General features: G+C 36.0%; 2 protein-coding genes across 5 annotated transcripts; both read right to left on the bottom strand.

The window, feature by feature from the left end:
- Nucleotides 1-1250: 1250 nt before the first annotated feature.
- LOC142539713 (autophagy-related protein 13b-like) lies at nt 1251-5351 on the bottom strand. Of its 2 annotated transcripts, XM_075645354.1 has the most exons (4): nt 5012-5350; nt 3450-4843; nt 3195-3376; nt 1251-1976 (listed from the first exon to the last, which is right to left on the bottom strand). In XM_075645354.1, exons 2-4 carry the CDS (start codon nt 4836-4838, stop codon nt 1616-1618), a joined length of 1932 nt encoding a protein of 643 aa, XP_075501469.1. In that variant the 5' UTR covers nt 4839-4843; nt 5012-5350; the 3' UTR covers nt 1251-1615. The 2 variants fall into 2 exon arrangements, with proteins under 2 accessions (XP_075501469.1, XP_075501467.1); XM_075645352.1 differs by having other exon boundaries at nt 3450-5351.
- A 3023-nt stretch (nt 5352-8374) lies between these two features.
- On the bottom strand, nt 8375-18153 carry LOC142539712 (uncharacterized). 3 transcript variants are annotated; one of them, XM_075645349.1, is made up of 15 exons: nt 17917-18153; nt 17358-17588; nt 16758-17072; nt 16024-16131; nt 15490-15679; nt 14227-14489; nt 13687-13816; nt 12937-13016; nt 11625-11873; nt 11475-11551; nt 10860-10951; nt 10033-10115; nt 9662-9733; nt 8746-8871; nt 8375-8626 (listed from the first exon to the last, which is right to left on the bottom strand). In XM_075645349.1, the coding sequence occupies exons 1-15, from the start codon at nt 18058-18060 to the stop codon at nt 8594-8596; spliced, it is 2193 nt and encodes a 730-aa protein (XP_075501464.1). In that variant the 5' UTR covers nt 18061-18153; the 3' UTR covers nt 8375-8593. The 3 variants fall into 3 exon arrangements, with proteins under 3 accessions (XP_075501464.1, XP_075501465.1, XP_075501466.1); XM_075645350.1 differs by having other exon boundaries at nt 17358-17675; nt 17917-18056; XM_075645351.1 differs by lacking the exon at nt 17917-18153 and having other exon boundaries at nt 17365-17509.
- Between the last annotated feature and the right edge of the window lie 279 nt (nt 18154-18432).

Genomic DNA, 18432 nt, shown 5'->3' with positions numbered 1-18432 from the left:
TTTGGCTTTGAAAGCTTTCTTGGCTGGCAAAGGAGTGCAAACTTAGACCCCTCTTGGTATTTCATATGTCGATGTTCAGATATGTCGTGCGTGCGTGCGTGCTTGCGTAGGATACTAAAAAGTGTGAATTTGTTGTCGTATATTTGATCCGATTATTCATCTTTCGTCACGTTAATATTATTAGGTTGAATTCAAGTTATTTTAAAAATATTATTTTATTATTTGATCTAATTATCCATGTTTTGTCACGTTAACATTACCTACTAGTGGCTCTTTTAAAACCCATCTAGAGCATTTAACATGTTATATGAAGTTACCTCATCCACAATCACAACCTTGTCCCTCGATTTTGATCCAGACCCTATTGAAACTTGTCTTCTTTTCACCCCCCATAACCTGATCGCAAAGGAAACACAATTTTGATTCCATGGCATTAAATAATCGTCAGAGATGGTCGGTTGAAGCATTCTTTGCTATTTGAGATTCTCACTGGTGAAGGAGCTGGAACGATGATCACCGGCTAGATATGGCCGTAGCTCATGCACAGTAAAAATAAATAAATCATACAGTTGGTTTTAAAGATTCTTTTGTCATGTTTTCAAATAATTATGGTTGATAGATTTGTTTCGTGACATATGGTTTTGAATGATTCTCACGTACCAAATTGTCGCAAAACTGAGCAATCAAATGATATAAATATTGGGAGAAAATGTATATCGTAACGAGATTTGGAGTCTTTTGTCTGTACATACCATTTCATCACCAAGGGATACTGAAAATACAACTGCATGCGAGACTAGGAAAGACAATCACCCCTTTCAAATTAAGAAACGTTGAATCTTTTTGCACATCAATTCTATTTTATAGGATCGTTACATTTCGCCCCTCGCCCGAATTCCCGATCCGCCGCTTACTATTCTATAATCCATCCAGAACAACAAAAGATTGAGTACATGACAAACGTGAAATTTTCCAATCGATGGATAGCTGGAGAGTTTCCAAGGTGTTTTTTTCACTTGAAACTTTCAAGATTGTGGTGCTTAAGTATTTGTTCGTTGCCTCTAAAAAAGAAGAGGACAAGAACAGGTTATTCTATTATTTTCAGCGGATAAATGGTAAACAAATTATTTCGAGCACAACGTGTGCCAGATGGAACATTTACAATAGAAAATTAGATCAAGGAAAGTCGTTGTTTACCATCATGCTCACCTTCACGAGCCTATCACACATTTCTGCACTTTTTTCATACCAAATAAATGGTAAACAAATATCACCATAGTGTCGTTCTCTGTGACTGTATATGTATATACAACTATAGTGTACATCGGAGTATTACAGATGCCTCGGCCAACATCGGTGAGTACCGTACACCTTATACAACCATATTTTTTATTTGCTCGACTCAAACCCTTAGAACGACTCATTAGATTAGGATAACAAACATGCTTCACATATTTTTACTAAAAAATGTACAAATAGAAATGGGGCTGGAACAAACGAAATCTTGTGCAATTTCAGAGAACCTTGACACCGCAAAGAAAATGTTACAGAGATGTCCAATATATAGCAAGAGAACCTTGGAACTTCCTTTATCCTCTTTGGTAAAAGAGGCTGCCTATTGCTGAGAAATTTTACCTTTCTTCAACAGTGAGTCTTTCAATTCTCTGTAACCACGAAGCTCGTCTAATGCATCAGACGTGGTCTTTGATGAAGCAAGTCCAGAAGATGCAAGATTTGTAGAACCAGACTGCAGTATATTGGACTTTTCAGAATTTTCATTTGAATCTTGATTGCAGTTCGCTGGTGTCTTGAGCTTGGAATCTGCTGAAAAAGAGATGTCTTGGCAAAGAGGCGGTGCTTTCTTCAGCATTTGAACTAGAGCACCGACTGCAGCATCTTGTGATTTTCTAACCAAGAGAATCCCACCAGGCTCCTGGGGCACCATTGGATGGTGCGGCTGATCAAACGAACCAGGCCTGAAACCATCACAATACAGTTTATTTTTAAATAGTTGGGTGATTCAAACTAAATTTGATTACAGCTCTAGCTCCTATATATGACATGAAATAAATCACAACTATAGAGGCGCTCCATGCTTGTAGCATGACACTCAGATAAGCTGTATCATAAGATCATAAAAATTATAAAAAAGAACAACGCTAGAACTTTCTGGTTTCAACGGAGCTTTAAAACAAAGCAAACATTGTAACTTGATTGTGTTCACTACAAGTAGTTCCAACTACAGAACAATCAAACCATCAAGTGACGCAATCTCCATTCAATTAAGAGAAATTCGGAAGTCAATCCAACCACAAAGTGGTGACGACAAAGGCAATAACAATTTAAAAGGTGCCTGGCAGATGTTAGCACGTAGATAATGAGAAAGATGCACCAGTCAGTTGCCGAACAAAATGGGAAGATAGGTTGTCCAAATAAAACATGATAAAGAGCCAAATGTTGCACGTAAATAGCATCAACCAAGTGAATGACTAACTTTAAACCTCAAAGAGTGGGAGACAAGCAAATACAAGTAGATAGGAGTCACGGCAGTGATTTCAATATGCTATATGTGGGTATCTCGCGATTATCATTCCATATTTTCCAGTCAACAATAAATGCATGGCATAAAATCTCATGGGGTCCTTTTTCCCTTTCCAGGTAATAACTCATATGTTGCAGACTCACATAGATGTATGGTGCTGACCGCAACAATGACTTGACATGATTAAAATAAATAAAAAAATGGACTTCATCATGGAACATTAATAGCGGCGTTGGAAGCATTGTCCAACAGTTCTCATTAGAAGGAGCTACTAAAGACCGGTGCGGCACTGTTTGTAAAAGGAACTCAAAAGGGTTTCTGCCTCCTACATAAAATTCTCTGAAAATTGAGATTAGTTTAAAATTATTTCCATACATCTTCACAGAAGTATTTCTTCTCTGGGAACATTACATTCATTTTTCAGTCAGGTGAAAACATTACATTTAATTCCGAAAATATTTTATTTCAACTGAAGCTGCTTTGAAGTTTGAAGCTCAAATCACTTATCATCTCTGCACTCAATTTTGAGTCCACTATCATAAACAAAGACATGAGAATAGAACAAGTGCGTGTAGAATCATCAAAAGATAGACGAACATATTTTTTTGCACGTAGAAGTAATAGAATCGAGTCACAAATGTTTCATGATTACCTGGAAAGTGGATCTGTCGTGTCGTCGTCTATAAAAAATGGTCCAGAAATCTCAGAATCATCATAATCATCCTGAAAAGATAACCTACTGGAACTTCTAGATAAAGATTTTGGAGGAGAGCTATTTGACGATGGTTTCACTGCAGACATTTTTCCGGGCCCATCCTTGCTGAAAGAAGACAACTGCATAAGAAAACGGCTCTACTGGTTAAACCGTTTGGTGATATTTTAAAAGGACAAATAAACTAAAGTATACCTTGTCTACTGTTGAATTAGCCATATGAAGACCTGTATGTGCAACTTGCTTAACAACAGTGACTCGAGTAGCTTTCATAGGAGGAGAAGGAGGCATCAATTGATTGCTGGGCACTGAAGGGAAGCTAGAAAGCCTTGATGCAGGTATACCAACTGGGGCACTTTCACACCGTAAAAGAGCTTTTGATGAATGGCTGCCAGGAATGTAGGTTGGTGGTGATGGAGATGGAGATGGTGAAAATACGAGGGAAGGCCAATATTCGTCATAACTTGGATTTTTCACATGAATGGCAGTTGTTTCACTGGGCAAATTACGAGGTAAGCTTGCAGGAGGAAGACGGCAGGTATGCTTTCTTGACGTTGAAGCATGAGATTCAGAAAATGTGGGTGAAGGTGTAGGGTTTACTGAAGGTGGTGATGCTCTACATATGTCATAACTCCAGCTATGCCGCCTACAAAATGGGGATTGAGATGGGGAGCTTTGTGATTTAAGATATGATGGAAACCTTTTAAGTGGTTCTGCCATTGGGCTTCCAACATATTCAGGTATGAATTGTGGGGACATAGGAGTTGATGGCTCGGAACTTACATCCAATACTGATGATCGATATGCAACTGAGAGGAAAAGCCTACCACAAGAAGTATCAACTGGAGAGAACACAAAATGTTGCATATCTTCCTCCTCCTTAGGGGTAAATGGCTCCACAAAAGATGAAACCCGGTGGCCTAGATTATACAATCGAATTTGTGCTGATGAAATAAGATCGCGAAACAACTTGTAAGCTGGCAAGAGCCTAACGGTTACATACAGAGACCGTAACAACAATATTGACTTCTTGTATAGAGCATGAGAGCTCGTACAAGTTGTTCTCTTACTACTCGATGAGCCACCCCTGTTAGCATCAGTCTTCTTACTCTCATACTGCAAAACCCACCTCTCAACGATCTTTTCATTTTTTGTCTCACACCCAAATTCATCATTATCAGAACCATAATAATACCTCTCTTTCCCCCATATATTCTGCACAAGCATTCTTTTAGGGGAACAATTCAAGAAGTCACAGTCTCTTGGTCTCTGCACTAAAAAGACATCAACTATCATGGGCTCAAGATTACTCTGCCGCCAAAAATCTATATTTTCTAATGCAGCAGGACAATCCCGAAGGGCTAAATTAAACCATTTATCCCTTGGTCTAAAACTCGATGTTGAAGAGGATGATGACGAAGGTGACGGGGAGGATAAAACTTGTTCACCACTGTAATTCCGTGAAGAAACATATGGGCACCGCGATTCCAGTATTATGTGTAGGCTTTTAGCAAAGAATTCAGTGATTATTTGTTCCATTCTCGCGGGTTCTGAATTGGTACAGTTTCCATGATATGTAGCCATAGATTCTATCAAAATAAACAAACACAAAAGAACTTTGGCAATCAAAATACTCAATAAGAACCAAAATTCTAAAGAACCCAAATCTTCTAAAACTTCAAAATCAGATCATGAGTAGAAAGCAAGCTTGAAATTGCTAAAGGGTGGTCGGAAAACAAGACGAAGATAAAACTCACAGACTGTTGACTATTCTATCAAAGAAATTCGAAATCCCAATGGGTATTCTCGTCTCTGCACGACTATATCTAGCTCTGCCGCGTTTGTGGTTTCTGCGCGTCCAGTAATCAATCAAGGACAGGCACACATACTCACAGTTCTGCAATAAATACTACCCAATGACTTCAAAATTTGGCGGCTTTCGTAGTTTCCGGAGACGAACGATGAAGAGAGATGCGTGGCGCAGCTTCTTGGGTTTCTATAGAGAGATGAGAACATTGTTATACTTTTCTTTTTCTTTTTTTGTATTGTTTTGTTTTTTTGGTTCACCTTTTATCCGGAGGAGATGATCAGCTCAGAGATGATTGAGGATCACTGCTACCGCTTCACGCAGTTGTACTTTGTGTAGTTGTACATTTCGGACATTTTTTACACCCCCAATAATGGCGAAACTACTAGCGGTTAAACTGTATCGACATGAATTTCAAACGAGTATTTCTCTTGTGAAACGGTCTCACAAATTTTTATATGTGAGATGGGTCAACCCTACTGATATTCACAATAAAAGTAATATTCTTAGCATAAAAAATAATATTTTTTCATAGGATGACCCAAATAAGAGATCTGTCTCACAAAATATGATCTGTAAGACTGTCTCACATAAGTTTTTGTCATTTCAAAATAATCTTATATCTCTACCCCATTTTATAGGTTTATTTATGAGATGCTTTTATTAAAATAATATAATTATATATTAAATAAATATATTTCGAATCTTTATTTTCGAATAGTTCTCGAATATATTTAAACGTATTGACTTATGTATATTTAAATTTTCGAGCTTCAAATCGAACTCGAGCTCGAATATAACTGATTTGAGTCTCAAATTTTTTTTCGTATCTGACTCGATTCGATTATGCATTTGAAGTGTATTTGAATAAATATCTAAACATCTTTTTTCGGGTGTCATTCGTGTATGTCTTTCACTTAATTTCCGAAATCAAATTATTGATTAGTTAATTGATCCACGACAAGAAAATAGAATAAACAATCCATCAGCATGGATCAAACCAAGGGAAATTAACGTTGACCCAAGCTGTATGTCGAGTTTCGCAAGCAATCGTAAGATGAAAAATAGCGAATTATGCTTTTAGCCAATAGAGCACAAAAATTCTTGAAAATATAGTGAAATAAACAAAAGGATGTTATTGTTAGGTGAATCAACAGTCAGCGAGGGTACCCGTAATCTTGATTAAAAACAACTGCAAATGGGGTTATATTCGGTTTGTAAATCTCGAAACACGTTGTAGAAGTGACACAACGTCATATCTCAAAAACATATAAGTAATAAGCTCGTCCAAGATGAGCGGTCTCCTATTCCAATTCTCACATAGCTTCTAATTGCACAACCAAAACAATAATGAGTACTGTGTTTTTGTCGAAACTAAATGATATCAATTTGGAGAATTTAATAAAAGATCACGACGAGACACAAGTTGTTTATCGTTATGATATGTCAAATAAAAGTACAATGATATATTATGCAACTGATGCATAATAGATAGATATGTTTGATATATTTGAAAATTTTTAAGTTGAGTGCTTTTGATGACCTTTCAGTTTTCTTATATTCAATGAGCTTTCCAACACAAATTTGGAAGTACATGTTACAGAAGAAGGTTTTCGTGGTACACTTCTCAGTTCTCACGTCAGCTATTTCATCTCAAGCTGTCTCAGAAGCATACTTGAACTAATGAATCTTCCTTCAGATCGTGAGGGGCCCTACCATGAATTTTTTTTCCATCTTTTCAGGTTAGATCCGGCAGTTTTTATATTCATTTTCTTTCTTTTCTTTTTTCATGAACTTGTCATCAAAGTTTTATTTGTTGTCTATTGAGTAGCTTTCTTAATAAAATGGAAGACAAAAATAGTCAGTCTTTACTCAATAAACAATATAACAAGGTTGTATGACAATCTTTTGCCACTATGCTATTGCAATCTACTGGAATCTTAATGTAGTCCTTTCTTAGATAGGATTCTTGATTTAGTGATTCAGGACAATATAACTGGATATTTTATGTTTCAGTGTACTTGAGCCTCATCATTTTATGGAAGCCTTATCATCTGAATTCAAACGGTTCTTCCAATAAAAACAAGAAAATTCTCAATTGTAGCATAATCACCGAGTTCCTAAATTGGTATTCAAATGTGATAATGCCTATGATAGCCTTAGCTGCAGTTAACATGGACCTGAAATCCTCTGAATTTGAGACTGGTTTGTAAATTGATTAAAAAAGCCAGTAATCTAAGGAGCATGAGCACGATGTTTAATATTTGAGGTTCTTAGAATACTGTAGCTTATTATTTGATCCGGCAATCATGGTTTGACTGGAAGGATCGAGCATGGACAAGTCAGAAAAATGGCGGAGTTTTAGAATAATAACCATGAAAATGCTGTTGTATGTGTCACATTTACTTGCTCTATGTTGCTTCCTTAATTAGGTATCTACCTCTGCGCCTCTCTTATTTCATATTTGGTTTTCAAGATTTTGTTCAGCTGCCGTTTTTTGACTGCGAAGAAACAGCAAGCAAAGCTGTGTGTTTGTACAAAGTTAGCACAAGATTTTTCTATGCGTTTGGATGTAGGTTTCCTCGTGTAATATTTTTTTTAATGTTGCCCCATGTGTGTTCATCTTTCTCCCCCTTTCTTGACTGCCTTTTCTAGTCCTGTAACAGAGGGGTTTGTTTAAGGTCCCATTGACGCAGGGAAAATTTTGTATTTTTTTATATTAATTATCAAGGGCCAAAAATTGAAGAAAATGATCAGTTGGGCAGTAGAATTTGATGTTTAAATTCTAGTGTGTTATTAGAGTCGATAAAGTGCGATTGATGATGAGTATCGAACGAAATCGAGTGTTACAGAAGAATGCACTGACTTTAAATTATATTGGAGTTATTGTATTTATTTTAATTATCTATCTATAAAATTAAGGTAGAGCGAGTTTGTTTTTGCATGTCATTCAGATTCGAAAACTACAATATTATAGCACATATTTTAGCATCAGTCTAGATAATATAAAACACAAAAGCTAATACTACTTTAGAATACGTGAACTATAAAATGTTTGGAACCATAACTGTCTGCCTCAAGAGTGTTAACATCCTGATTGACATGCATTCGCCTCAAATGGAGTTATGGGATATATTTAAGGTATTTTTGGGTTCTTCGATTGTTAAAACGGCAAAATCCATGAGAGCACAAACTTAGCAGACATTTATGTTGTCGATCTAAGATTTGAAGTTAAATTCTTCACTAACCGATAGGATCAGAGGGCAAAGGCTTTTATGGGGGGTCCTTCTATATTGCAGGTGTATTTCATTGTGTTTGTGCCCGAGAATACCAGTGATGCAACTAAACTAATAAGATAAAGCCAAAAAAAAAAAAATTAGGAAACATGTTCAAATATTTAACTTGGTTTCTGCTCCTCAGCACGAAAACCAGATGAATAGGCTACAAATTCAAGTAATTTAAATCAGTATCACAATCACGCAATTGTGCACTGCAGATAACAACAGAATTCGTGATTGTACTAAATCTTCTTTCACTCCTCTTCTTCGGATGCTTCGTTCAACCACTGCATAGGATGTAACCCCATATTTGTACAAATTTTCCATGAAAAATGGCACAACGAACAACATTCCCACTTCTCGAAATGGAGAAAAAATGAAAAAAGAGAAGCTAATTGCTGCTTACCTGGATGAATTTTTCAGCCTGTTTCAGGAAAACTTTATCCGACTCGTCCGCCTCTTCCTTTTCAGCTGCCCAATTAAGTATAGCCTCCTCTTGCAATATATCTTTGTCGTATAAAATTGGCAAAATCTATCAAGTTTTGTTTAAATAATCAGCCAGAGCACATGGACTTATCGAGAAAATCAGGAAGATCGTGCATACATGACACATACAAGCACCTCATATGAATTTCACGGGGGAAAAAATATCTAAAGAAAGATGTCTATCTCCTTCATGTATTTTGTCCAATTGCGCACATGGATTTCGAGAAGGAAAAAAAAGAAAGAAATATCATCTCCTTTATGTATTGTCGAATTGCGTAAAAACTCTACTTAGGAAAGTTCCGATTACACGTCTCATTTGAAAGTAATTCTCAGATGGACCTTCCTAAAATTTATAACTTCCTAAAATTTATAAAATGTATGTCTTCTTTAACATCTACTTACCCTGACATCTATTTTTCCTCGAGGGAGATGAGCACAATTATGATTATCAGGGAGCTGTGTAATTTATACATTACACAACAATTTTTCCTAGTTCACAAGCAAGATAAATCTTCTTCTTCTTCTTTTTTTTAACGTTTTTAGACAATACGCGGCAATTAAAGCAAGCTCACCAGCAAGATAATCTTTTTTTCCCGCTTCTGCCAACGCCAAGGTTACCATGCAATTAGACATTGTTCATTACCATTTTTCATTTTTTTCTACACATTCATACAGGAGCAGAGGTTCACTAGAAATTATACATGAGAATCATGGTGCCACGACAAGAAAATGAAGAAGAAAATAGCATCTCCAACATCAGCAATACACTGTAATTTGACAAGGACTGATGATACAACTTCTTACAAAAGGCACACGCTTTGATAGAAATAGGTTACCTGCTCAAAAAGTGGAGCGAACTCTTTTGTGGACTCTAAACACATTTCTTCAAATTTCAGAATCACCTCAATCTGTAGACATTTGAGACAAAACAAGTGCAACACCAAGTAAGGAATAATTCGATACAAACCTAAACAAACCAAGGTTTATGGAGTTGTTAGGCATAGTTAAAGCAAGAACAGTCAAATTTCTTAATGGACTACTGAACCAGTGCTTCCGGAAATGTAGTAAAGATTGATTCAAATGGTGAACCGTCTTGTTCTCAAAACAAAATTATACCACCACCGGTGGGGCAAAAATTGGATTTGATTGAAAAAGCAACACACACAATTGATCCGTAAGCAAAACTTCAAGATGTCCATAAACCAACCTCTTCATCTAAGCTAGCTAGGTAATACTTCAAAAGCCTTCTCCATTTTGTAATCACATTAGCAACGTTTTTAACAAGTTCGCCTGCAACAAAGAATTAGATCCCATAATAATAATAATAATAATAATAATAAGACCGAGTGTATATAACCTTAAACATAATACAATATTATACATGTAATATTGAGCAGGGAAATTGCACATGCCGTCCTAGATCATCTTTTGAAGACTTGTATCAAGTGATTTGTAGTGAATGCTTTCATCCAAGCAATTATTCTCAAAGACTTGCATAAAACTAGTCGATCAGTCCATTGCACGTCTAGATTTTCCTTTGAGCAGCGTCATTATGTAGAAAATCAATAAGACAGATATGGTATGAGAGGAGGGAGGTTATATTCACAAGTAGTATTACAATGATGGCTCTCACTGTCACAAGCTCCAATTCACAGTCTAGTGAATACTTGACAGTAAATGATGATAGGGGGAGAGTTTCCACATTTTCAACAGAGTACTTACAACCTCAGATAGGCATTATTCAAAAACTGATGTTTGTAAGATTAAGCTTCTACTTTTGGTATACGATGAAAGCTTTTGTTTATAAGAAATTGACCTCGAAGCATACGCGGTTGAGTTCTTTAACATTGTTTAGTGAGCAAAAAAAGTAATTTGTTTCACAGCAATTTCAATGCATTCACTGTGTAGTTCAATAAAAGTTCACACTTGCATTATTGCAGTGAAACAAAATGAGAAGCAAAGTAAACAAAAACTACATGGTCAATATATTTCGAAAGGCGGAAGAGAAAATGAATCTAATGAGAAGAAACTCACCAGGTGAATTGTTAGGTGTATCCAATGCTAGTTTCATCATCCCATAGAATAATGCCCCAGCACAATCACTTGAAGTCAGATTGTATGACAACCTGAATCATAAAAGAGACGATGGAGAGCATAAGACCTTATACCAGCACACATCAAAGGTCACAAAACCTGTAAGGAAAATAAGGTAGTTTTGTGGAGCTTCTAAAACAAGAATATTGTCAGAAGTGGCGAGGATACCATCTGAATGCAAAAGGTATTATTTGGACTGACAAAAGAAAATCAAAAGAGGCTAAGGTGGTCCATGAGAAGGAATTTGTTGTTAACCAAAATACACGAAGAGAAAATCCTAATCAACTGAGGAAAACAAATAAAGAAATTGAGATCCACGCCCTGATCAGTGGAATATAGGTCTAGAAATGTAATGAATCCTATGAACTATCAATCTTTTTCCTGTCCGGTCTTCCTGTTGTCATGGCCAGGAACCTTTTTCTTTACAAACAAACATGTATATTCCGCGATCGCGAGCTTAAAATAGTAAAACTTGCAGTTGAAGCAACTACAAGAAAGGCTCGCGCATATAATATGTTAGAAAGCAAAAGCGGAAGAGTAATTTTCGCATCATACCGCAGAGAGTTTACTTCTAAAATTACATGATCTTCTTTGACATTTTCATGTACAGCCCTTAAAAAAGTCGCTTCAACCTGCAAGAAATATTGTCAAAAATGGCAAAAGATTCGAACAAATCCATGCCTTAAAAACAACACCAGCATGTACCTCTTTCTCAAAATGGGCAGAATCATCTCTGACATCTCCATCAAAGTCACTGTCAATTGAATCACGCTCCAGCTCTCCTGAAGGTGGAAGAACATCGCCATCTTGATTGGATACCTCCAGTTCATCAGTAGCACTTTTGATCATTTCAACTAGTCTATCTGCAGGTATTGGGGCAACTGAATGCCTCCATTCTTCTTCATGCCCTGCCTCACTAATCGACCAAATGAAGCCAGCCCCACCATTACCAACCTGGCAAATCAATTATCATCAGAATTCCAATATAACCAGATTCGCTCTACCACATGTTACAAACATGGAAATTAAATTATTGGTGGAAATAGTATTACAGAGAACCTTGTTGCAGAAAATTACGATACGATAACTCTTTAAATTAACTATTCATCTGAAGAAGTAATTCACACGAAAGATTTACAAATGGATAAAAAAATGTCCCAAATACTCAAACGGAGTAGAGTACCACCAGTTTCCCAAAGATAAACCAAAAATGTCAAGAAATAAAATAATGCAGTTCACAAGACCACCAAGCATACCAGGCTTTTGCTGAGAAAAATAAAATTTAGTTCCCAATTTTGAGACATTGTAGACCACATCCCAGATGATATTAGTATGAAAGTTTTGTTATTATTCTATATTTACAGATACACTTTCTAGAACAATGTGAGTGTTGCCGATTCAGAAAAGCTGACATGTGGGCTTTTGAGACTCTTTAGCCCACACTCTGCAGAACCATCTTACACTTTCTCTACGGGTTAAGATCTGAATTTCCGATAGTTAGCTCTCACAATAGATATGAAAAAGTACATCGAAACAGCCTTATTATGAAAGAAGCACCAAAAAATGTCTCCCACTTCTTGTGATAATGGTAGCTAGATAAATCCAAGAAGTGGATGTAGAGGTCTACTGTTCAAAAGCACCAGATATTGCATATCGGGAGACCGAGAAGGCTACTTGTCTAAGACTTAATGAGATAGGACACTTCAATAACTTCAGTGGATAGCCAGGTAACTGAATGGATAGATATCAAGTTGTCTTACTTGAACACAGTCTCGGTCTATATTTTATAGGGCAGTGCAGTTTTTCACCTTCATTTAAATTTGAAGGCATAATGGTTGAAGCCACAAGTGAATATCACGACATAATATTCACAAAGGAAAAGAAAAAGAAAGAAAATAGTTTAAAAAATAACTTCCCATTTGTTGAAGACTAAAAGATGAGAAGAACTTAAGCCAGCAACTACCGATGCTTGTTCAACTTGTAAATGAAGAAGAAAATTGACTAAGAAAAAAATGACCTCCGATGCGGCGTTTGATTGTGAATCGGATGACTTCTCCCTCAATTCCTCATCCATTTGTTTAGGTGTACTTGATATTGCTGAATACCAAAGAACAAATGATAAGTGTCCATTTAAAAAAATAATCAAAGAATATATAGTTCTGGATCAATATGAATGCTGCACGGCCTTGTCACTTAAATTACAGTTTGGAGGGCTTGCAAAATGGGCGGGTATGTGCATGAACACACCCTTGTCTCTTGCCATAAGTTTCCATTCTATCAAACATGATGTTATACTGAAGACAAGCAAGTACAATTTATAAGGACTTTGCAAGGGATTATTCATCCATAGGAATAGCTTCATATTATCATGTTACAGATAAAGAATATATGACTAAATGTATTTCACTAAGATCTATACATCAGTTGTCCACAACAATGCTTGGCTTGATTTAAAATTTTCATGGCCTTGCACAAATCAAATGCACATACATACTGCTGAAAGCTAAATACAGTAGCATAAGCAGAGAAACATAAAAAAGAACAAGCTAGTCATAACTAATCAGTATTTTTCCCATAAAGTACACAAAAGAGGGATATTTGATAATTTCATTGCACATACATTTCAGAAACCATAATTCAAATTGATACATAAGAGAAATAAAGAGCAAATTTAATGCAAAGTTTCCTCCTAATGATCAATGAGACTCAATATAATTATTTCATACCAATGGCAAAGCATATGATAGTTAAGAGGATAATAAATTACATGATATTTCAATGTTCACACTGCTATTATCAGCATATTCCAGCTCTTCATCACTATCTTGTTTGACAGGTTGTTGAAGCAAAGACACATTTGAATAAGCAGGAACAATAAATCGTTCTCCAATTATGACCTGCACAAGTTGAAAGTGTGACCTAAAAAATTCAATCCAAGAGAAAAAGCAATAGCTGTGATAACATCTTCATTAATATTCTGCTCATTATTATTTTACGACTGTAGGCACAAAAGAACTGTCAGCAATTGAATCGATTAATTACAACAGGGAAATAAGATGATAAATTTGTTCATTCTGGATTCACACCAAATTTTGATAAACCAAGAAATTATTTCATACTGGGTTCGCAGCAAATTTGTGGAGCTTGAATATTTTAGGAATAAAACTCAAGTATCAGAGATAATCGTAAACAAAACTCCCAAGCAGGTGAAAAAAGAAAACCCATTCAGTACTACTGAATAAGGAATATTTTGGAAATTAATATAAAGTCAAGGTTGCTGCTCTTTAGCCACTTAGATAATGAATACCTTGAAAGACAAAACAACACCAGGATCCAAAACTGCCCCAGATCTCATTATCACACCATCACACACTATCGCATGTTTTAGTTTACAGCAATCTTCAATTGTAACTTTATCCCAAATATAACAACCATCAATTGAAACATTTGATCCAATGACACAACCTTCCCCAATCACAGAATTTGATATGTAAGTGTAGGTTCCAATTGTGGTGCCATTTCCAATCACAGCAAATGGGCCAATATGTGCAGAATGTGATAACCCAACATCTGTGAAGTATATTCAACACAATGTCAAGATGGTACAAAGGCATTGGTGCAACTGAGATCGTACTGGAAATAAAATAAAGATCATGTGTAATTAAGCCAACACCGCCAAAGAGAAACAAAAATGCTCAATAATAAAATGATAAAGGTATTTCACCAACATAAAAGAATCACATCTAGAATTAGAAAGTAAAGACTATAAGAAGAACATACAAAAGTTACACTTGTAGATGAATGACTTTTAAGTTAGAAACCAGTATGATTGTTCCCCTAGATAAAAAGCATCTTCTGTTAGATCCTCTATGGATTGGCCGGATTCCAGAAAGAATATTTGCATTTTTTAGCTTCACAAAAGGATGAAGGGAATACATGTGTAAGAGCAAGTTTTCTAGGGAAAAAAAGTAACTTAGAAAATGAGCATGCACATCCTTATTTGATTGCAGAAAAAAATCATCCAGATCTAAATCCTTTTCTACAAGAGCCTCTATCAATTAGCCATATCCCAGAAACAACACTAGCTTATTTCGAGCTTCAGAAAAGGATATAGGATTGTAGCCGGAAAAAATCCTCGACGCATCTTTACTTTTCCCAACACTGTGATAGCATAAACTTGGAATATCAAATATTATCTAGTTTTCTGTTATAGAAAAAAAGAGTAATAAAGGGTCCAAACTAGTTATAAGTATGCCGACACCCAAGACTGGAACTATGTACAAGTATCGAACTGCTGAAAATTTTGAAGTTCTATGAATCCTCCAACTCACAATTTTACAGCAGTTACTGACATATTTAACGTAAAGCCGACAAATTCGGATGCAAATAACATGTTGGGGAACACCATTAAAGGGTTGTACCGTTGTAACAGCATTTATTTTTCGAGAAAATAAATTAATATTGCAACCGTCCTCCACCATACTTTAGTACAAAAGCAGGTGCAAACCATATAGATCTGCACTTATAGTACAAACATATAACAAATTTGAGAGAATTGAGTTTTTTTCACCTGATGCTCTATATATTCCTTGTCTTTCAAGCCTGTTCACACAACTGCCGGAAAACTGGACATCGGGCACAAAAGGATAGGTCCATCTCTGGATTATATCTTTACTAATGGTGCCATAGCTCCGATAATTATCAACCCTAGTCGCATAACTTGCATGAATTTCATGGGTAAAGATTTTGTACCCCATTATCTGAAAAATAATAGGATTAGTTGTGCAGTACAAATGGTTAAAGGAGAAAAACATGCTACAAATCTGTAGAGTAGTTCAAGATCATCATTGAAACCCCAGGTCCAGCAACAGAGGGGCATCTAAACATTTCTAAAATCTCAGACCAACTATTTTTCTTATGGACCCATTTACATACATGCTGAAGAATGAATAATGTTTCCAAATGATTATCATGATCATTTAGGAAGAAGATAAATCATTGCATTTTAGTGTTCTGGAATAGCTTGATCCGAAGTTTGACTTCGGTCCACCAGAATAACAAACTCCAAAGAACCTAAAAAGATTTGCTACTCAATCATACATACATCATCAACGAGTAACCCCTTCACAAAGTGACGACGTAAATGTTGATAATCAAAATTGTCTGTGAAAAGGCTCAGCACTTCTGGAGAGCATATGTCAATATAGCAATCCTGCAAAAATCATTTCAAAAAGTGGAATATCAAGAGAACCAATCTTAGAAGAGATTTCACAAGCAACAAGTGTCCACTAAGCCTACATTAGTTCAATACGAGTGACCTGAATTTGTGAGTGAAAACGAGCTTAGCTCTAAAACTCTAAAAATGTTGGTTTAATGCACGAAACATGGCGTTGGTATCCAAGACATGCTAATATCCACTAAAAACCATCTCACATAAAAAGGTTCAATCAGATGCCTAAAATGATGAGACAAGTTGATGTGATAAGAAAATGAGGAGTGATAAAGCAAATGCAAGTTACATTTATTACTGCTTACATATTTCTCCCTTTTGTTAATATCTATATCATATAAAAAAGGGAGGAGATCGTCATGTAATAAGGAAAGTAAGGTGAATACTCTGAATACTAAGTGCCAGATACTCACATGGCACTGTGTACATGATCAGGATTAATCCACAATGCTTGCGTAATTTCATTATTTATTAGACACACAAATGGTTAAGGTAATTCAACAAAATCATTTTATTAGAGGGTTAGAGGTGTTTCAGTAAGTGGTCCAATGGTTGAAATGTAGAAAGCCATAAATCATAAGCTTAAAATAAACTAAAGGATCTGGCACCTGTTTGTCATTGTGGAGAGATATAGAGGAGTTATCAATCAGCAATCCCTTGTCTAGATTGACAGTTCCTTTCATATTATCAGACTTTTCCTCATAATGCAGGAGCTGCTTCGTATCAGGATCAATTGCCAGAAACAGCTCCTCGGTTCCAACACGAGATTGACGAGTTACTGCAGAAGGCTTCGACTGTTTAATCACCATTGTCATTACGGCATTACTATCCTTTCTTCTTCTTTCCTTGTGTTCTTTGAGTACCTGTGCAAGTGACATGTTGCTCACTGTATCGCCAGTAACAAGGACAAAATCTCCTTGTATCTGCCAAGACAAACAAAAATAATCAGTAATCTGATTATAAGCTCATTGAAAGAAAAATAGTATGGGTCACAGATCGAATACTCCACCTCTTTAAATAAACTCAAGTCTCAAACATAGATCAAAATGCTTATCTGTACTAAGTAAAGGCTAAAATGAAGAAAGAATTTCATGCAAGTTATGCTATAGAAAGAAAATACACAATATCATGAGAAACATTTCTGAAGCAGAAATCGAAATATCTCTATAAACCAAAAATAAAAAATAGAAGCAATAATAACAACATACCACATGCCTTTCATATATCAATCTTAAAGCATCTCCTGCACTGATGGCATTATGTGATTCTATCGTGGTGACTGAAAAGTTTGGTTTGCCAAACCAATTAGAGTTTTCCAAATACTCGATCACTTGCTTGGAATGTGCACAGCAGAACACAAAAACTTCTTCAACTCCAGCAGATTCAAGCCATGCTAACGTATAGTCAATCATGGGAGCATTGACGAGCGGCAGCAGTACCTTCAAATAACAAACGTATCAACTCACGCCAAAAGAAGTCGATTAACCTTCCAGCTGACAGCCACACCAGAACGCTTGCATAATATACTGAAAATGAGTTGAGATATCACCATTGACCATTCTATTAGCGCTATAACGAAAAAGAAGAGAGCAATATAAAGCACAGTCATCTTATAGTTTTCCACAGCATTTGCAGTGAATCACTGATTTGCATAAACTAATCAGTTCTCCAATTAATTATGCAGCGGAATACGGCCCACCGTAAGATATGATGGTAGCAAATAATTCGTCATGTATCTAATGGCAGGATAAACAGCAAAGCACATACTTTGGGGCGCTCGAGAGTGATGGGGCGAAAAAGCGTGGCAAAGCTATCGGCCAGTAAGATTGCCTGAAAGGGAACACGCGTCAGCTCCTCCACGGCATCATCTTCTCCTCCCGCTCCTCCCTTGGTTCCCTTCTTCGCCGCCATTATCCTCCTCACGCCGCCGCAGACGTTAGACTGCCCCCGGCGAGACTCAGTTGCGAATTTTTCAGTTTAGTCTGTAATTTTAATTTTCTGGGGAAATTTCTTTTGATTCTAAATAATTTATCCGTAAATTTAAGAAAAATGCATTTCAATTAAAATTCAGCACCTGTACATATTTTTTTAGGTATCAATAACTGAAAAATATATATTTTTAGTTTTAACCCTGGTACAAAATTTATATTTTTACCCTTTGTATTATTTAAATAAATATATTATTTTATTCACAAACATTACATGTGTCTTTTCCATTTAAAATATAATTTTTAAAAAATATTGTTTCTCAATTATCATGTAATAAAAGTAAATACTTATTTT

Source organism: Primulina tabacum, chromosome 3 (assembly GCF_025594145.1).
Source record: "Primulina tabacum isolate GXHZ01 chromosome 3, ASM2559414v2, whole genome shotgun sequence".
NCBI lineage: Eukaryota > Viridiplantae > Streptophyta > Magnoliopsida > Lamiales > Gesneriaceae > Primulina > Primulina tabacum.
Note: the sequence above shows the minus strand (reverse complement) of the source record. Positions and strands in the feature narration are given on the sequence as shown.